This window comes from Myxine glutinosa, chromosome 4 (genome assembly GCF_964187855.1).
Source record: "Myxine glutinosa chromosome 4, kmMyxGlut1.1, whole genome shotgun sequence".
NCBI lineage: Eukaryota > Metazoa > Chordata > Myxini > Myxiniformes > Myxinidae > Myxine > Myxine glutinosa.
Genome location: NC_136264.1, coordinates 205328669 through 205350714, shown reverse-complemented (window position 1 = coordinate 205350714; position 22046 = coordinate 205328669). Strand labels below are relative to the sequence as shown.

General features: G+C 46.0%; 1 protein-coding gene across 1 annotated transcript in view; it reads left to right on the top strand.

The window, feature by feature from the left end:
• LOC137425664 (metabotropic glutamate receptor 8) overlaps nt 1–22046 on the top strand; it is a 574551-nt gene that overhangs the window by 218152 nt on the left and 334353 nt on the right. Inside the window, exon 4 of the mRNA XM_078776933.1 lies at nt 15724–15859. Coding sequence (XP_078633059.1) covers nt 15724–15859 — 136 coding nt within the window. The remainder of the gene's footprint in view (nt 1–15723; nt 15860–22046) is intronic.

The following is a 22046-nucleotide window of genomic DNA, read 5'->3' as shown; positions in this document are numbered from 1 at the left end:
ACCTGTCGCACCATACGCAGCCACTTACCTGTGGTGATGATGATGACTCCACACCTGTGTTTTCTTTGTTTTGTTGCAGGAGATGAATCGCTGTGTGGATTTGTGAGACGCATCACGACGTGGATGAGACATTGGGGTGATTCCATCTCTCCCTCCCTAGGAGGGACTGATGATGAATTGGTAATGGCAAATTATGATGTTGAGTTGGAGATGGCAAATTTTGATGAGAGTTGAAAATGGCAAATTTGATTGGTTAGGAGGGAGAGAAGACGAATTTGGTTTATGGGAGGAACGGGGAAGACAGTAGGGATGTTTGTTGATTTGTAAAGTAGATGTTTATGGGTAGTGTTGTGTTTTGTGGATACAGTAAGGGGTAAGGGAGGGGCCATGTAGGTTACCTGGTGGGGGGGCGTACGATAGGAACGTACCTGTCTCACCTGGTTCCCATGTGCCCCCAGTGTGCATCACCTTACATTGCGTGCACTTTTGCGCCCTTACCACCTTACTCACTTGTCTGCTTCTTTTGTCTCCCACCTCCGAGGATCTGGCTTTGGGGTAGAGAGAGAGGAGAGAGAGGTGCTGGCTGCGCAGTTGTGGGCCTGCACTTTCGCTGTTTGCTGCCGGGATCGATACACCATATGGACCGCAATGTTTGTGGCCACCCACAATGGACCGCAGTTCGTTTGCGGCCAAGCACCACCCGGGGATGGACCTATGGGTCAACGTGGCACCTATGCCATACAGGTGAACCACTTTTAGTTAACACCAAGTGCACCACAAGAAGAGCAAGAGACACCTGCAGGGTTAGGGGTTGTCGAATTTATTTTTATTCCAATGAACAATGGTGACTGCACCGATTGGTGGTGGGGTGGTGCTTTTGATGCTGGGACGGGGTGCTCTGCACGTTATTAAAGGCCGTCGGCCACAGAGCACTCGTGGGTTGGTGTGTCGATGCTGGCAAGCGCGCTCTCTCTATGCATAACATCTGCATGTGTTCCTCCAAAAACAGGTCCTGGATCGTAGTGTAGATATCAGCGTAATCTTGTAAATAATGCTCCCTACCGGCTGTATGTTTAGTTTGAGAATTCTTTCCGGATTCGGTTATCCTGTGGGTGTGTTTCTGTGAGGAGAAGGGTGCAACGTCGCAGGGGGACATATTTACTCATTCGTGAATATCTGTAAAACTGTCGCACTCAGGGTAGAGTTAATAGTAGAGGGAACTACATTGCGTGCCACACTAAAGTAGGTAAAAATTTATCGGGTCGGGACGCCCCGAGGGTAGAGAAGGGTGCAATGTTGCGAATATGGAATTTGGCCTCCATATCCGCTTGTAAATATTCCCCTATTTTCTCCAATACTCCCCAACTTTCCCCAATCCCCCATTCCCTAGTCCCATTGCATGTAAATAACAATCAGTAGAGCCGACCTTCCCCTTATTCCCCCATTAAATGTCGTGCCCAGGTCCACCGCACCACACGTAGACAACTTTCGGACATCTTCCTAGTTATTCTTATTCTATGTCAGTTAAGGCCTCGTCTCCATTAATTATGACTCTTCGTTGCACCAGAATGTGATTATATGGCATCAGTAGTGAGTTTAGGACCTTTCCCATACCTCCTTCCATCTTCTTCCCCAACAATTACAACAACAACAGAGGAGATGGCGGCGGAGCGGGGGAGGATGCGTCCTCACACCGGCTCGATTAGCGCCATTGACCACGCGCTCCACGGGGTTACCACGGAGGGGCTGGCTGTCAGCTCCTCCTCAAGGGCGGAGCCTGGTAACCCCCCGCACCCAATCAGAAGGGCGGACCGATTCCATCTGGGGCGGCGCTAGCGAGCCGAGGGCGTGTCACTCCCCGCCGGATATACGCGGCCACGTAGCGGACGTGACGACAGATGCGCCCCCAGCTGGAGAAAGAACGTTGCCTACGACCGCTGAGAGGAAGAGAACCCGCCTGTGAAAGAACGTTACCACCTCGAGCGCTGTGCAACCTTCCGCATCTCTGGACCGGACCGGGTCGACCCTGTCCTTGAGCCAAGAGTGCACCTTGAGCCATCGATACCCGCTGTCCTTTCCATCAACCCCCGTGTGAGTCAGCCTTGTCCCGTTTGCCTGTCGTCTGTTGGGGAATAATATAAGATTGTGTCTAAGTGCTTGTCTTTCTATGTTGTACCTCTCGTCCCTGTAATCTGACCTTCCGCACGAATATAATCTCCTCCGGAGGTCTTGAGAACCGTATCCCTGGTGTCTGTCATTATAATTCAGCCGTGTGTCTTCTTTTTCCTTATTGAGCCAGCGTGGCGCGGCTTCGTCAACGTTCGAGTACAATCGGGTAATTTGTGCGGACACGACGGTCATTCCGCTCGGCCCACCTTAACATCAAAGTCGTGTCTGTAACAATATGAAAGGGAACAGCAGGAGAAAACACCAATAGCAGGGCAGAAGGAGAAAGTCAACAGAGACAGACAAACAAGGGGATGCAGGTAACAATGATTGGGAGGGGAGAAAGCAAGGGGTGAACAGGATGGATATGTAAGCAAGGTGTCGGGAGGGTTTGGAGTGGTTTAACGGTGTGGAAAATGTCATGGCTTTGGATGGGCGATGATCTGAGATGGTGGTGAATGGCTATATTGAAGACCTGGAGGGAAGAATGAGATTGCATATAATGTGGAAGGTGGTTCCACAGGTAGGGAAAAAGAGGAAACAATGAGTGGAGGTGAGCAATGGTTCTGGATTTAGGCAGTTTATCTAGGAGGGTGATTCTGGTGGACCGTGTACGTCCTGCAGATACCTGGGCAGACAAATCATGGAGAGGGCAGAGGGTGCCAGACCAAAAATGAGGCGGAAGGAGACCGAGAGACGATCGATATGTCGGCGTTGGCAAAGTGATAGGCCCATAGACCCAGCTTCATCGTGAGAGATTCCAATGATCTTGAAAGCCTTGGTTTCCACAGCATGAAGCTGAGCAAAAGCAGCATGTTCAAGGTGGAGTGGCCTGGTCTGAATGCAAATTGGTGATGTGAGATCAAGCCATTGGAGAAGAGGAAGGATTTAATGTCAGAAGCAATGATGGATTCCATGACCTTGCTGATGATTGGATGTAAGCTGGTAGGCCTGTAAATAAGAGGATCATGTTTTTGCACCTTTTTATGTGATGTTGTGATGTTGGCTGATTTCCAATCAAATGGAAGATGACCTAAGGTAAATGACAGGGTGAGAAGGGCAGAGAGAGGAAGTGCAAGAGCAGCAGAGCTGTTTTATAGGACATATGAGCGGATGCCCTCCATTCCAGTGTCAGAGTCGAGGGTTGCTGGAAACTTCTCCGCCTTCTCAGGTGCAAAAGACACTTAATCCAGGGATTTGGAAGCAAATACAGAATTGAGGCAATCGGTCAACCGAGGGTTTGAGCCAAAATCAGTTTAACATCCAGCCAACGACGGCACACACATTGATGAATCGCTCTGCCCTGTGAAACACCAGGATGGCAGTTTATAGCTGGGCCGGGATTCAAATCCAAGCAAGACGTCTTAGAGGCAAGTGTGCGTACCTCAAGGCCATCCTGCCAATCCTCAAACAGGTAAGAGGACCTTACAAGTTTGAGATGATATGGCACCATCAGTTATATATTGCTGGATTTCTCATTGGTTTAATTAGTTTGCCTCTTTGCTTTTACACCATGCAGCTACCTCTTGGGCATTTCTACAGCACGAACTATTTCTCAAAAAAAGTGAAAGAAAAAAATCCAATTATTTCCCATTAATAAAGTGTCCACTTATTCCTACCGGGATGTGAGAAATTTTTAGCGTGGTAATAGAAAACTGGACAACCAAGTTGACTTCAACCATCTGTCTCCTCGCACCTTATTTACGAACATGTCAGTGTGGCCTTGAGCGATTGGTTAATCATCGTTTTAGGTACCATGTACCTGGGGGCAAAGCTTCATGTCGGCAGCGTGAAAATGCCGTTCCATCACCTTGTGGAGGGGGCTCAACATCATTTGCAGAGGTGATATCCACTCCTGCCACCCAACAGCCCTCCAAATATTGCCAAGCCAACACGTGATCTCCGGAGGAATTGTGGCAACTTGATTTATTTTTTCTTCTGAAATCTCAGCTGTCTAATCAACACCATGCTGTAAGAATTCCTTCTTGGGTTTCGCTCTGGAGTGGCTCGTCGAGCTTGCGCCATGAACCTCATCCTCATGGGCTCAACTGTAGGTCAGTAGGTATTGTCGTGTGATTCCCCAGGTGAACACCACAGGGATCACGAATGGCCAATGGCAAGCTTTAACTCCGAAGCGTTCAGTTCAATTGCGGACATGACACACGCGGGGAAAAAAGGTAAAAGGGGAGGAAGCTGAAGCGCTTACCTGAGCGACCCCGCAGGGCAGTCTTCAACCTGCAGAAAATAACTCGAACAAAAACCGGGTTTAGAAATATACAGGAAAATAACAAAAGGGTTTATTAAAACAGATGCCCAGGCAAAGAAATGCGCGACGATAACCTAAATTTCCTATATTGAGCGCTCCCGCACACAGAACCAAACACAGACAAAAGGGATGGTTTTATTGTTATTATTTAGTGTAATTCCAATGGGCACTTCCTGCACCAGTATATTGCGGTGCCATAAGGGACAAAGGATAAATCACATAGGGTAAGACATACAGGGATAATTTATCCCTAAGCTAAATAATTAAATAATTAGTTGATGAATTGATTAATAACATGCCGTCCCCCTCCTGATGGGGACAGATATACAACTTCGTCCGACATCCAGGCTAAACAAATACTTATTACATGGGGTGATTCTACCCGACATCCGGAGCATGTTAATTTATACATCCTACCTGTTCTAAAGTATCTCTACCCCACCGACATAACAGTACATTGCACATATCTGAACTATTCAGCCCGAGGATTTGATCTCCAGTCAAGTCTTCTTCGTCTTCATTTGTATTCAGCCCAAAACTGCAGGGTAGCCTCATTGGCTGAGGGCACAGCTATGCCACTGATGCAATTTGTAATTTGGTCATGGTGGCAGCGATAGTTTTATTTTTATTTGTTGTATACAGAGTCGAGGCTCGTGTAAGAGCTAACACATTACACATGAGAACAGGCACAGACCCATAAAACATACAATAAATAAAGGGAGCGGGAGACAAGAGGGGGAGGGAGAGGAAAACATACAAGCACAACAACAGTAGAGAACAGGGACGTCGGTAGATATGTGGAAGAGAGAGGGCTGGTGGTGGGGGAGAGGGGGTGGGAAGTCGTACGTGGCATAAAACGAATTGACACAACGAGGAATTTCAGGAAAGAAGTTCGAGATTGAAAGAGGTGGATATTTGGGGTGTTTTAATGGGCGTATGAAAGATCAAGATTTTATCTCAGGAGGTGTTTTTGTTTCTCCAAAGATCTCCAAAGATGTTTTCCCTTTGGTTTGAGGTGGGACAGAGATCGAGAGTATGTCTGTGTACATGTGCGGGGGAGGGAGGGGAGGAGGAGGGGGAGTACACATCTGTGGGTTTTGAATGGGGAGGGAGAGGAATAGGGCAAGAGTGAAGGTGTGTCTGTGTGTGTGTATGTTTGTGTATGTGTGTGCGGTGTATGTGCGTTCGCATGATAATGTAAAGCGCCATGAGGGTCGTTTACTCTGCTTGATGGGGCTATATAAGACTCCTTTATTATTATTATTATTATTTTGGATGGGTGATGGTGGTGAACAGCTGTTTTAAAGACCTGGAGGGAGGAATGGGATTGAAGAGAGTGAGGGAGTTTGTTCCAGAGATGGGAGAAAAGAGGAATGAAAGAGTGAAGGTGAGCAGAGAGCCTTGATTTTGGCAGTTTCACCATAAGAGGGTTGCTGACAGATCTTGTGCGTCCTGCAGGAAAAATTTGGGGGACAAAGCACAGAGAGAGCAGGGGGGACAAGACTGGTTAGGAGTCGGTGGGAGACAAAGACCACCTACCTGCCTGCTGTGAGAGAGTGAAAAGGCCTTAGAATCAGCTTCAACGCAGGAGATTCCAATGATTCTGAACGCTTTGGTTTCAGCCACGTGAAACCGAGGTAGGTGTGAAGCAGGAGCACCAGCCCAGAGGGGAGAGCAGTATTCCATTGAGCTGCAGATGAAAGACTTGTATGTGGTGAGGAGCTCAGGTGTGCCAAGGAAGGACTTCGCACGACGGAGGATGCCCAGTCGGCGACTGGCTTTGGAGGCCAGCTTGGAAATGTGGTTTTCCCAGGAAAGATCATGGCAGATAGTGAGACCCAAAAGCTTGAGTGACAGAACCTCTTCAAGAAGATTTTAATTTTTTTTGTATGCAAGATCGAGGCTTGTGTAAGAGCTAACATGAATCACACAAAAAAACCGACACACAAAACATACAATAAAGGGAGCGGGAGACAAGATGGGGAGAGAGAGGGAAGCACACAAGTACAACAGCAGAGAACAGGGACATCGGGAGATCTGTGGGAGGGAGAGGGCTTGGGGGGAGGAGGCATGGGAGGGGGGGGGGGGGGGGGAGGATGTGATTTTGGGAAATATGATTTTGGGAACGATTATGGGAGGATGCATGGGGAAGGATGATTGTTTAGAAAGTAGATGGGAGGGTTGTCCAGAAGGTATTTTCGGAGAGACAAAGTGAAAGTATGAGATTTGTCAGGATTGAAAGACATGTTCCACTTGTTTGACCAGTTTGTGATTTTGTCCATGTCTGCAGAGAGTGAAGAGGCTGCTGCCTGCCAATCTGAGGGTTGACATATGGAATGGCAGAGAGTGGAGTCATCAGCAAAGAGACAGAGAGGATTTTCCAGAGAGTCGGAGAGATCATTGATGAAGACCAGAAAAAGCACAGGGCCCAGAACACTGCCTTGGGGAACTCCAGCCTGAACAGGAAGGGGAGATGGGAATTCCATTCAGGACCACACGTTGGCTGCGACCAGAGAGGAAGTCGGCAAGCCATGTGTGGAGGTTTCCATGGATACCATAGGATAGTTCACCTACTCTTCGTGAAGGACATCGTGGGTTCTTTAACTTCCACTAACCAATGCTGACAGATGGGACGCCCGGTTTAGCCTCCATCCGATGAACGACACACACATTGATGAATCACCGTGACAGTTTATATCTGGGTCGGGATTTAAACCCATGCTGGACAGCTTAAAGGCGAGTGCATGCACCTTTCAAGTTTAGACATCCTGTCAGTCTTCCAGCCAAATCAAACCTGACTATAAAGCTTCCATTTTGTTGATTTGACAGAAAAGCAAGCAGGGAGACCATAAGTGAGGACAATCTGCAGAGAGGAGGTTATACAGTTGAATGTGAATGAATTGAGAGTATCCACACTCACTTCCAAGCTGCTTGTTTCTGGCTTCCATTCCTGGAGGAATCTTTCTGACGTAGTGCCAGCAGAAGGTACTGTGGCATGGAACACACTGTTGTTTTTTTGAAACATTAAGCCAGCCATTCCCACAGCAGTCATGTAAACAGGAAGGATCACATGGTGTCTCTAATAAGGATATCGGTTTTTTTGGTCATCACCGCAACTCCAGGAATCCTGTCAATTTAATATTTAATCTCCAACTTCCCATCGAAATTAACTTTCTTTCACAGGATATCCTGGACTCACTCATCTCCATCCCTTGTGATTTATTGTATTGCTTAGACATACCCAAAGGATGTGCTGGTATTGATATTGTAAACTACTAGCAACGGTACCCGCGCTATGGGCGGGGCTTCAATTGGGAGGCCCAAATTAAAAGGCAACATATCAGAAATTGAAGGCTTTTTTTTTTAAACGATTCATATAAACATCCGTTGAATCATATCACACGCAAATCATCAAAATCTAAACAGTACATGGCGCCCATTTTGAAAAAAGATTGAATTCTGCAAAACGGAAGCGGCCGCTGCACGTCTTTCTCAGTCGCACGTTTATGTGTGAAGAGTGCGCGCCGAATCTGTAACACGGAGGCGGCCGCGACACCTGTTTCTCAGTCGCTTTGCACACGCTGCCGTGTTACTTCGGAGCCGCACGTTTATGTGTGAAGAGTGCGTGCCGAATCTGTAACACGGAGGCGGCCGCGACACCTGTTTCTCAGTCGCTTTGCACACGCTGCCATGTTACTTCGGAGCCGCACGTTTATGTGTGAAGAGTGCGCGCCGAATCTGTAACACGGAGGCGGCCACTACACCTGTTTCTCAGTCGCTTTGCACACGCTGCCATGTTACTTCGGAGCCGCACGTTTATGTGTGAAGAGTGCGTGCCGAATCTGTAACACGGAGGCGGCCGCGACACCTGTTTCTCAGTCGCTTTGCACACGCTGCCATGTTACTTCGGAGCCGCACGTTTATGGAGGAAGAGTTCGTCAGGAGTCGATCTAATCTCTCCTGGTACGTAGAATAAACAGTATTTGTAGAATTTCAATAAAAGCCACATCACTGTTCATATCGGTAAATATTATTCCATCGTGTTTGGAAAAACTGGAAAATTGGAAAACTTGAAAAATTTGAAAAACAATACAGCCTATTTCACTTCCAGGGGTCCCAGGAATACCCACCCAAAATATCGTTGCGATCGGTTGAGCCCTTTTTGCGGTATCTTTGAACGGACGGACGGACATTTGGTGAATTATAGTAAGATGTCAGAAACTCCCTTTAACGTATCATCCCATCACCTCCCAGCACGTCCCCCATTCCTACGCCTTTTGAATATATCTCTGGATACGTTCCCTCTCTACAGCAATGTCTTGTCTTATAAGCATGGTCTACCGCCCTGTCAACCATGATGACCCTGCGTAGCAGACTCTCACAATTAACTTTACCTCCCTGCTATCTTCAAACCCAAGATCTTTTTTCCTCATCCGTGGTGACTTCAACTGACTTCATTCCAGCTGGTTGGACTCACTCCTCAATCTACTGTCCATAGTACTGTCATTAAATGGCTATTACAACAATTTACGCCTTAACCAATCAGTTGGATTCCCAACCCATATTGCCCCTAATGGCTCCAACATTCCGCTTGACCTGACCATGTACAACTTGGTCCCCTTCCAACTTTTCTTGCTCTACCTCGGTTCCCATTGGCTTTTCATAGTTATGTTCTCTTGATATCTTGCTGACATGTCTGTAAGTTTAATCAGGAAGATTTGTTTGGCCTGCAGCCCCACCATCTTTTCCACTGACTGGCCCACTATCGCATCGCTTCAGGATATTAGCAGTGCCTCTGTCTCATTTCTCAATAATCTACTCTTATCCTTCGTCAAATCAAGCCTTCATGCCTCCAGCTCTCCCGCCCAATGTTCCTGGTGGAACTATTCATTCAGTGAAGCAATTGCCAGGAAGCACCTTGCCTTTTCTACCTGAAAAGCTCATCTCAATAATGGGAACCTATCGTCTCTCGACTCGTATTAAGTTCGCGGCCATTGTCAGACCTCCGACTTTAAAGAGCTTGGACATCAAGTTACCTCTTGAGCCACTAAACTCACAGGTCTTTCGTCATCCAAAGATAAATGTTAGTTGCTCTATTGGGCGAGTCTGTTTGTGGTGAATGCACCTCTTCTATTAATAAATTGACATACAGTGCATTCAGAAAGTATTCAGACCCCTTCACTTTTTTCACATCTTGTTATGTTGCAGCCTTATGCTGAAATCGTTTAAATTCTTTTTTTTCCCTCATCAATCTACACTCAATACCCCATAATGACACAGAGAAAACAGGATTTTAGAAAATTTTGCAAATTTATTAAAAAGAAAAAACTGAAATATCACATTGACATAAGTATTCAGACCCTTAACTCAGTACTTAGTTGAAGCACCTTTGGCAGCGATTATAGCCTCGAGTCTTCTTGGGTATGATGCGACAAGCTTTGCACACCTGGATTTGGGGATTTTCTGCCATTCTTCTCTGCAGATCCTCTCAAGCTCTATCAGGTTGAATGGGGACCGTCAGTGGATAGCCATTTGCAGGTCTCTCCAGAGATGTTCGATTGGGTTCAAGTCAGGGCTCTGGCTGGGCCACTCAAGGACCTTCACAGAGTTGTCCCTAAGCCACTCCTGCGTTGTCTTGGCTGTGTGCTTAGGGTCATTGTCTTGTTGGAAGGTGAACCTTCGGCACAGTCTGAGGTCCTGAGCGCTCTGTTTCAGGTCTTCATTAAGGATATCTCTGTACTTTGCTCCATTCATTGTTCCCTCAACCCTGACCAGTCCCCCAGTCCCTGCTGCTGAAAAACACCCCCACAGCATGATGCTGCCACCACCATGCTTCACCGTTGGGATGGTATTGGGCAGGTGATGAGCGGTGCCTGGTTTCCTCCAGACATGACGCTTAGAATTGAGGCCAAACAGTTCAATCTTGGTTTCATCAGACCACAGAATCTTGTTTCTCACAGTCCGAGAGTCCTTTAGGTGCTTTTCTGCAAACTCCAAGCGGGCTTTCATGTGTCTTTCACTGAGGAGAGGCTTCCGTCCGGCCACTCTGCCATAAAGCCCAGATCTCTGGGGTGTTGCAGTGATGGTTGTCCTTCTGGAAGTTTCTCCCATCTCCACACAGGATCTCTGGAGCTCAGCCAGAGTGACCATCGGGTTCTTGGTCACCTCTCTTACCAAGGCCCTTCTCCCCCGATTGCTCAGTATGGCCGGGCGGCCAGCTCTAGGAAGAGTCCTGGTTGTTGCAAACTTCTTCCATTTAAGAATTATGGAGGCCACTGTGCTCTTGTGAACCTTCAATGCAGCAGAATTTTTTTTTTTAGGCTTCCGCAGATCTGTGCCTCGACACAATCCTGTCTCTGAGCTCTGCAGGCAGTTCCTTCGACCTCATGGCTTGGTTTCTGCTCTGACATGCATTGTCAGCTGTGAGACCTTATATAGACAGGTGTGTGCCTTTCCAAATCATGTCCAATCAATTGAATTTACCACAGGTGGACTCCAATCAAGGTGTAGAAACATCTCAAAGATGATAAAGAGAAATGGGAGGCACCTGAGCTAAATTTCAAGTGTCATAGCAAAGGGTATGAATACTTATGTCAATGTGATATTTCAGTTTTTTCTTTTTAATAAATTAGCAAAAGTTTCTAAAATCCTGTTTTGTCTTTGTCATTGTTGGGTATTGAGTGTAGATTGATGAGGGAAAAAATGAATTTAAACGATTTCAGCATAAGGCTGCAACATCACAAAATGTGAAAAAAGTGAAGGGGTCTGAATACTTTCTGAATGCACTGTATGTGGGAAAATTACATTCCCAGACCAGAAATCAAACACGGGTCCTCTGGTGAACCGTACCAGTGCTCTGCCATCTGAGCTATCTGGGCGACCCTAACTGAGCATGCAATTTTTCCACACATATGATTGCCACTCTCTTTCCGTCAATGCTTCCAGGGCACTCGCTGCCAACCATAGGAGCACCAACGGCCTGATAACGAGAGGGTTTTCCTCCAAATGGGTGACAAATCCATGCCCACTATTACAAACACCACTGGGGGGCGTAGAAACAATTAAATAAATGAGCAGGATTATATAACTAATTAATTGACATATGTGGGAAAATCAAACATTTCCCAATACACTTTTTTGGCAACAGCATGAAGAGAGAAGGATTTCAAATGTGGTTTATCCTTCATTTTTGCCTAAACCGTTTCCTTTATCACATAAAATTGGTCTATAGCGATGTAAAGTTACATGTTCACTACTCTTTGTTTACTACAGGTAAATGTGATATGGGATGTTTGGGGGCAAATTTCTGGGAAAATGGCATTTAAGTATGTCCAGTAATGTGTTTTCCCTCTACCTCATGTCTCACCACATCACCTAAACCCACACTGATTCATCTCAAGCCCCCACATCCACTTCCTTGCATTACCTGTCTTTGTCCTTGATTCCAAAATGGAACCTCTCAACAATAGTCGAGTGAGACTGCCACAAGCTTCAATACTCGTGTATTTTCTAACTTGGTCCTCTGATCATCAATCTAGCTTTCCCCAAGGTAGTTCCACCTGGGACATGCTGCTTGTACGTCAACAACGGAAGAATGTCCTCGATCTCAATAAATCCCAAGCAAGAGTTCGGGGCCATCTCGGTGGATATCTGCACCATTTGTCGATTGTGTCTCACACAACAGCCGAGCTTTCCCAGCTGCAAACTAATGGCATCCATAGTCCCCTCCTAGACTGGCTATGAGATTTCCTTTGTGCTCTCACAAAGCAGCCAGTTGTTTTGGATTAAATTATTTTCTATGTTCTACTTCCAGCAGGCAGCATCCCTCAAGTTAGCATCCTGGGACCAATCGTGTTCTTCGTCTACACCAATGACCTCTTCATTATTGAGAGAGAAAAAAAAGTCCATTCTATCACTTTGCAGATGACTCCACTTTCTGCAGAATATTTTCTCATCACTCTGACCCCTTTCAGATGCAGCTCCTCTCTTTGTGCCCTGGTGAATCCAACAATCTTGTGCCGCTTCCTCTTCACCCCACTTTGGGTCTATCTTTGACCATGTGCTCATCGCATTCTCTCGGAAGGTTTTTCGCACAGGTCTTTAACAAACCAGCTGGCCAGGCCTGACGCTTGACAAGTTTATTTGTGCAGGAATTTGTAATTTGTTCAGGATGCTAATCAGGATAACTCGCCTATTCTTTGTGAAATACACAGTGTGGTACTTAACGTCCACCAACGACCAGTGTTAACGGGGAGGTACTCGATACGGCTTAGGTCTTTCCGATGGATGGCACACACATTGAGGCATGCGAAACACCAGGATGACAGTTTATAGCTGGGTCGATATTTGAACCCAGAATATAGACTGCTCAAAGGTGAGTGCACATACCTGCAGGCTAACCTGCATGCCCTTAGAGTTGTCATAATTGTCTGCACTGTTTAACAAACGTCACAATAGGGCCATAAATGGCGTCAAAGGCACTGTTACACACACAACCCTTTTTAGAGATAGAAATTTGGAATCCTAGAAATCCCGTATGGCCTAGTGTTTAGGATTCCTGTTTTTGACCCAGTTGGTCTGTGTTCGAGTCCCGGTGTGAGAAAGCAGTTTTTTTTTTTAAACAGACTCTGGTGTAACAATTAGAGAGTCTGCTCTGAGTCTGAGAGGTCAGTAGTTAAAACCATAGCCGAATCATACCAAAGACTTTTAAAATGGCACGTGCTACTTGTTTGATGTGTGACACGTGTGACATGGATGACCTGGTTCGATTTTGGTGAAGATCCGAATCCGGATCCAGATTCGAGATGCACATTTTTTTTAATGATTCTTCACCATTGACAGATGGGGCCAAAAACAATATATAGCACATAATCTTAAAAAGTCGTGGACGAATTATGACAACACTTGGTGGATGAGTTGGTTCGGTGGTGATAACAAGCCAATTTTGGTTCCGGTCTGAATCCGGATCCGGTTACCTGTTCAACCTGGCTGTGGTTTGCGCTCTATCGAGGACCATTCTAGTTATTTATATTTTTTCTCTGGTCAAAGTTTACATCTTTGAAAAAGGTAAAACATGGAGTTAGTGTTGCATGAAAAAGCTGATGTATCGGGAAGAGGGCAGTGAACCGGATAACGCTGGATAACACCGGATAACACCCAAACACAAGAATGAGGTTTGAAAAGTGGATTGTTTTTAAAGTGCCACGACAGACCGGTGTCCTACATGATAAATCTCTAATTGGGAACGAACAAAATGGATTTGATATAAGCTGATTTACTGCAGCAACAAAGAAGTGTGACAGTGAGATGGGCAAGCATGGTCTGGCTGATGGAAAATGTCGTTTACCCAAATGATTGTTCGTGTGTGTTCACGTAGTTGAGCGACTTGCGTTCGGTGAACTTTGCATGCAATATGTTGAAACCACGAGAATGTGTCTAAAAACACCAAGCGCGATGTTATTTACCACCTTTTCATTTGAAGTTGCTGGGCGTGACATCCTGAAATGAAATAAAGTGTGTGCGAGGAAATTCAAAAACAGCTGTCAATTTCCCCGAAAGGTCATGGTCACCCAACGCACACGGAGCACGTGCACGTACACATTGACGCACACGCGTACGCACACACGCACGCGCACACATGCAGACGGACACACGCGCACACACACACACACACACACACACACACACACACACACACACACACACACACACACGTGCACACACGCACGTGCACACGGAGGCACACACACACACGCACGTGCACACGGACACACACACACACACACACACGCACGTGCACACGGACACACACACACACACACACACACACACACACACACACACACACACACGTGCACACGGACGCACATGGACACGCATGGACATACATAGACGCACGTGGACAAACCGTCAGCACAAAATGGCACCACTGCACTGGCCAAACTGTGCGCAATGACACATCCAGACTGTCAGACTCGGATTGCTCGTGAATCTTTCCTTTGATGGATGAATATGAACACACAGGACGATCAGCTTTAACCACAAAGCCACAGGTAACCGCGTCGTTGTAGTTTTACCATTAGCACATTTTCCAGCCACAAAGTAAATAATTCATTAATGTGTAATTTCTTGTGGTTTTGTTCGTTTTTAGCGCCAGAAGATCTATATCTACTCAACAGTGATTCGGTTCACCTTTTACAATCCTGCAGGGTCGCCATTTATGTTTTGATGTACCTGTACCTGCAAAATAATAAATAAAATGAAAAAAAAATCATCAGCAATAAGCAAACTATGGAGGGGTTTTCAGAGCTCTCCCATAATGCCGTGCGCGCTGCCATGTTTGTTGTATTCACTTTCCTGGCAACGATACCTGCAATCAGGCACGTTTACCTCGTTATTCTGACTCACTGCAATGGAAGGTAAATCTAATTATCTTGTTTACCTTTTCTGGCTTGTTTGGCTTGCCAAGTAATATGGCGACCACGCACTGGATCATGGGTACTGCACAGGTGTTAATACACCTTCCCGAGGAAATGTGTACAGGGATCGAATCGAAATGGCGTTGTTTTGTGATAGGTGAGGGCGAGACTACCGGAAGTAAGCTGTAACACGTGCCCTTTTGTGGTTTGTTTTCAACGTATCCAATCACGTGACTTGTCGCGAAGGGTGCACTAACCGGAAGTTACGTAGTTCCGCGGGCGCCTATTGGGCGGTGATCTAATATATTGTCCAGGCTCCTCTTTGTCAGGCTCCGGGGGTGTGTCCAAATGCCAATCAGTTTGTGGAGCGCTCGCCAATTGGCTTACGCACTCAAGCAAGCGCTCCATCGAAACCATTCATAAGGAACGGCTAGCTTAGCAAGCGATGGCAAGCTACTTGATAACTAAACATACCCCGATCTGCAGTTCAGCTCGTCACATTTTATATAATGGAAGAGGTGGACATGTTTAATCACGATTATTGTTGTTGTTGTTGTTGTTGTTTTCTCAACGCAGCAATGAAAATGCAAGAGCATATTGTTCCATCTTAAGAAATGCGTGGATAATTGATTCATAAAACTTTATATCGTTATTACCTAATTGGGGAATCATAACTCGTGAGGCTGCCTGTGATTGGCTACTTTTGTCCAAAATCCCTGCCAATCTGCCATTCCTCTTACCTGGTCGGTAAATGTGTGTGGTCACCTGTGTGATGTGCTCAGGTTGTGCAGTGACGCGTGTTCTACCTTCATGGCATAACTGCTATGCATGCTTATCTCAGGTGATGGAGACGTGTCACCCATCTCCCCCCAGGTGGCGTGTGCGTTGCCGAATCTCTCAAGATCCCACGAGAGCCCAAACCGGGCATCTTTGACTGGATCATCCGTCGCCTCCAGAAACACGTCAACGCCCGTGCTGTGATCATCTTTGCCAACGAGGATGACATCAGGTACAAGATTGGACCACGGCAAACGTAGCAAACACCTGTCGGGTTCCACTCGTTTTGCCGTGAAATTGTCCTTAACCTCGTGGGCTTCGCTCCAGCTGCAAAAGTAATTGAAAATTATCATTTTGGCTTAGCAGGCTCCAAGCCGTGTGTTTGGCTCATGGCGTCCTGCTGCCTGATTGAGCAGATGGTTGAAAAAAGTAAACCTGAGAACGAACATTTGATCGATTGCTGCTGTCTTGCCAGTGGAATGGCATGGGCAGTTTTGCGTTTGATGGAGTAGCGGTTTCTGTAATCAAGCAAAATGGTCAGCCTCACTTTTTCCTGGACAGGGAATTTTAAACTCGGAAAGGCTTCCCACTTCAAGGATGGGGAACATCCATTAACAAGAGAGCGAGCGTGTCGTGCAGCTGGCTTTATCCCCTCTTTATGAGGCAATGACTCCAGCTCATAGCTACCGTCCCAGACGGCTAGTTGGGTTAGAGCTGGAGTTGTATTTTTAACCTGGAACCATGTAAAGGTCAGAAGCAGATACCTTGTCTGCCCAACGGGATAATGACAATGAAAAAGCCAATCTTAATACTCAAGCTGTGTCGGCATACCAGGTGTCAACCTGCGTCGGTAGACAGGTAAACTGAAGGATAAGAGATGGCAGGTTAAACTGACCGGTTAAAGTGAGATGTGCTAACCGCCATGAGGATCGAAGCGATACATGTTAAGGTGAAAATAATATGAATGAGTCTCTGAGTGGTTTACTTCATATCCTTCATATACAGGAAGAGGGCAAACCGTATCCGGCGCATGTATATTATGTGCGTGTAACAGCCGCAATAAAGTAGCACTTGATGATGGCGTCCATATCCTGCCGGAAGAGGTCCTGACTCACAGATAACCCACAGGGAAGTCACTGCAAACGATATCGGCCAAATGGTGTGCGAAAGGTTATCAGCTCCTGTGATTCTTCATCTTGATGATTTGACCAGTAACCCGCTTTTTGCGTACAACTTGGAGAAGTATTTGGTATTACTGAATGCTTGGTCGAGCTCTATGAAGGTGTCTTCTGTGAACAACTTTTGAGACTGTTGTCGAGCTGCTTGGTGTTCAGACATAGCCTCAAAGAATCATCTTTCTTGATGCTTGAACTACAGCAAATACCAATCTGTATGGTGTGTGACGTGTCGTACGACACCGTCTTGTTCCATCGTGTCAAATTCTGCTTTCAGCTTGGGCTTCAGATGTAAGGTAAATTTGCATGGAGCATCGATGCTTAATTTGGCATCTTCATTGATGTAGAGATGAGCTGTAGTCTGGAAGGTTCTGAATGTGTCAAACTGCTTCGGGAACCGTCGTTTGAGGTTATCTATGGAGTTAATTGGTTAGCCAGGTGTGATCTCTTGTGAGGTGTCACGAGAGGTGATAGGGGTTGATCTTGGCATCGTGGGGACAGTGGAAGTGGTGGGCTCGGTTTTTGATCTGTTGAGTTTGATGGTGAACGAACGGGATGGATCGTGAGTACCTTCGGCTTCCTGCATGTGGGTAAACCAGCTATCGCTGGGCCAGGTATGTCCACAATATGGAATCTCTCTTTGGACCACCTTGAATCCTTACATATGCACATGATGTGCATACACCTGAGGCTTGGAGCCGTTGTCGGCTGTGAGGCTTGTTCTGGCTGGTCAGGTGTGAGTCTTCCATCGATTGTCATATATATATATATATAAAGTCATGTGAAAAAGTAAGTACACCCCATTGTAAACTTTTGACTTTTTCAATATATTTCAACATACAGCTATTTGATCTTCATTTCAACAATATTGATAGATAAAGGTGATATAATATAACAAATATCATGAAACATTTACATTTTGTAGTCCATTGTATACTTTAAATAAACATAAATGCAAATTTCGCATGTGGAAAAAGTAAGTACACCCTTGGCTCTAATAGGTGGTATAGCCCCCTTTGGCAGAAACAACCTCAAGTATGCGTTTCTTATAACTGTCTACCAGTCTCTGACATCGACTGGAAGAAATTTTTGCCCACTCCTCCATGCAGAATTCCTTCAGCACAGCTGTGCGATGTTTGAGGGGTTTCTTGCATGCACAGCTCGTTTCAAATCCCCCCACAACATCTCGATGGGATTTAGATCCGGGCTTTGCCTCAGCCATTGCAGAACCCTCCATTTCTTCCTTTTCAGCCATTCCTTGGTGGATTTACTGGTATGTTTAGGGTCATTGTCATGTTGCAAGGTCCACCTTCGTTTGAGCTTCAACTTTCCGACAGATGGCCTCACATTATCCTCAAGCACCCTGTGGTACAATGAAGAATTCATAGTGGATTATATGATGGTGAGCTGCCCAGGCCCTGATGCAGCAAAGCTGCCCCAAACCATAATATTTCCACCACCATGCTTTACAGTTGGTATCAGGTTCTTGTGGTCAAATGCTGTCTTTGGTTTTCATCAAACATGTCTTCTGGGACTGTGGCCAAATAGCTCTACCTTTGACTCATCTGTCCAAAGCACATTGTTCCAGAAGTGCTGGTCTTTGCCGAGGTGTTCATTGCCAAACTTTAGTCTTGCCCTGATGGTCTTTCTGGACAGCAAAGGTTTCCTCCTGGCACACCACCCATGTCGTGTTGGGCTAGCCTGGTGTTGGGCTAGCGGCTAGGGTGTCAGCTTAGGATCCTAGGATCCTGGGTTCGAATCCCGGTCGATCGCTGAATTAACGCCAGGGGGGTTGACTCAGCCTGTCATCCTTCCGAGGTCGGCTAATTGAGGACCAGTTCACTGGTAATTCCCTGTTTGTCGTTAAAGGCGGCAAAAAGGGTTGGCGTCAGCAAGGGCATCCGGCCGTAAAACATTGCTTCAAAAAGGGAAACCGAAAAACAACAACAACCACGGTTCCCGAAAAAGGCCAACCCCCGCTTGCGGGGAAAAATGGCCTTTAAAGGTGGTTATTATTATTTTTTTTTTACACCTCCCATGTCGATCAAATTTGTGCAGCCTCTTTCTAATGGTAGACTCGTGCACTTTGACATCAACAGTGGCAAGAGCTACCTGTAGGTCCCGTGATGACATTCTGGGGTTCTTAGAGACTTGTTTCAGCATCTTGCGGTCTGCTCTCGGGCTGAACTTGCTGGGGCGGCCTGGCCTGAACAAGTTGGCAGTTGTTTGGAATCTTCTGCACTTGTAGATGATCTTCCGGACAGTCGAATGATTGATTTCAAATTGTTTGGAGATTTTTTAAAATCCCTTCCCAGTCTCGTAGGCATCTATAACCTTCTTTCTGAAGGCCTCAGAGAGCTCTTTTGACCTAGGCATGGGGACGCCGCACACTCCAACAACAAAGAGCAAACCAAACTAAATGTCTGAAGTTTAAATAAGACAGGTTCCTCCAAGATCCTCTCTAATGATGTTCTAATCATTTGCACCTGAGCTGGTTCACCTGATTCTAATTTTCGGTATTTGAAGTAGTGATAAATGTAGGGGTGTACTTACTTTTTCCACATGCGAAATTTGCATTTATGTTTATTTAAATTATACAATGGACTACAAAATGTAAATGTTTCATGATATTTGTTATATTATATCACCTTTATCTATCAATATTGTTGAAATGAAGATCAAATAGCTGTATGTTGAAATATGTTGAAAAAGTCAAAACTTTACATGGGGTGTATTTACTTTTTCACGTGACTGTATGTTCGATAGTTCAGCAAGGAAGGATGTTTGCTTTGGTACAAGGGTCAACCTTCATCTTGAGGTATTCCTGGCCTATAAGGTCAGGAAAGATGACAGAATAGAGTCTGAGTGGTTTACTTCATTTCACCATTGTTACTACAGGGATAGGGGGCAAACCAATGTTTCTGCCATTGACCCTTTGTCAGAGGCTCTTTTGCCCCGACTAAGGGTTAACGCCCGAAACATCCGCTTCCCAGGGCGGTTATCATACTTAGAACAACAAACATTCCATTGATTCCCTCCATTGAGAATCATTGGGGCTTGTCCTTCGCAGGTACACGTAAGTAACAAAATGTTTTCTCAAAGACAAGCTCTCCATGTAACACACGTTGTTCCATCCAGGGATTATATCGATCAGCAGTTGCCCCACCAATGTTTTCTGCATCAGGTTTCCTTTACATGGAATAACAAACATGATATGAATCTCAAGCAGGGACTTGTAGAATCGTTCGTTGCTTCTGTGATGCTGCCCCCAACCTCTATCGCCAGTTCCACTCTGGTTGCCCTGTTTCAATAATTGTCGTCTGTCCTTGTAAAATAAATCAACAAATAAATCAACTACCGAAGTGGTCCTTGCATGCCATTCCATGACAGTGTGCATACTTTTGCAATTAAGATTTATGAGATTAATTTCGTCATTGATTCCGACACAATTACCACCTAATGTACATTCGTTATGTTCGCACGATGGTAGTTTCCGAGCCTTCTTCGTTAAAACCGAAGGCCCTAATTGAAGCAGGCAAACAAGGCTAATGAATGCGGAAAACTTTATTCATCCGTAGCCAGTGAACGTGAAGTCAATTGGCGCTGTCAAACCACCGACGTTTCACTGCTCTTTATGCTTCGACGGGAGGCTGCAAACTCGGAGAGCTCCACCGCTTCTCACCGGCCTGCCTGCTAAGCGTTGGCATTCCGCCGCACTCAATCCATGCTTGCCCGCGACAAACAAAAAAATAATGATCCCGTGAGGAAGGATGGAGACAAAATGTGAGTTACCCGATGGAACATTGGTAGCATGTAATGGCTGATTTTTTGTCAGTGTATTTGGAATTAACCCCTTTCTTTCCAAAAATGATATACAATTGCTCTCCGCTGAGTTGTTGTCCCCCGTCGCACCGCGGAGCGAAAGGGGGACTATGGTTTTCCCCTCCGTCCGTGTGTCCGTCCGTCCGTTCGTGCGTGCGTGCGTGTGTGCGTGCGGGCGTGCGTGCGTAAGCGAAGGACCGCATTCGAATTTGGTGTGTGGGTGCAACCCACGTCAAAATCCAAGATGGCCGCCGCCATGTATGTCTGATGCCATGTATGTCTGAACCTTGTGAGATGAATATCTTGAAAAATAAGCGAAGTACCAACTTATAATTTGGTGTGTGGGTGTATCTCGGCATAAGGAAGAACGCTATTGAAAATTGGGTCGCCACGTCAAAATCCAAGATGGCCGCCACCATATATATGTCTGAACCTTGTGAGCGAAATATCTCGAAAAATAGGCGAAGTACCAACTTCTAATCTGGTGTGTGGGTGTATCTAGGCACAAGGAAGAACGCTGTTTAAAATTGGGTCGCCACGTCAAAATCCAAGATGGCCGCCGCCATGTATGTCTGAACCTTGTGAGATGAATATCTTGAAAAATAAGCGAAGTACCAACTTCTAATCTGGTGTGTGGGTGTATCTAGGCATAAGGAAGAACGCTATTGAAAATTGGGTCGCCACGTCAAAATCGAAGATGGCCACCACCATGTATGTCTGAACCTTGTGAGCGAAATATCATATCATAGCATGTTTTGTGCGTCTTCCACTTTGTCAACTCACATCACTTCCCCGACGGGGGACCTAGGCGTAACGCTTGTCTGGTCTGGTTTTGAATCCTAACACAGTTATGAACTCTAATCCAGGTTGTTTTGCATGCAAGACAAGGCATCGATGTGTGTGTCATCCTTCGGTTGCACCACAAATTGAGCGTCCTGTCTCCTAGCATTAGTTGATTGACGTTAAATATCCCAGAGTGTCCTTCGTGAAGAGTAGGCATGCTGCCTGCTGTATCCTGAACAAATTTCAAGTTCCTGCAGCTTCAGTCGAGTATCGGTATTGGAGTGGTGACCCGTCCAGCTGTATAGCTGTCTCGCTGTCTAGTCCTGCTTTGATTCTCGACCTGACTATTAACTGTCTGATTGGTGTTTCACAGGTAGGGCATTGCATCAGGAAGTCCCTCGAACAGGCGTTTAGCCGAGGATCTGTCTGCTCACGTTGGTGGACGCTGAAGATATTTCGACGAAGAGTCGGCAAGATGTCGTCATTACTCTGAACAAATTCCTGCCCCAATCTATAAGGGGCAGAGCATCAGCAGCACAAACTGTGGCCCATAAATGATGGCCTGCACCTGTCTATAAGGGGCAGAGCATCAGCGGCCCAAAATGTGGCCCTTAAAGGATGGTCCACACCTGTCTATAA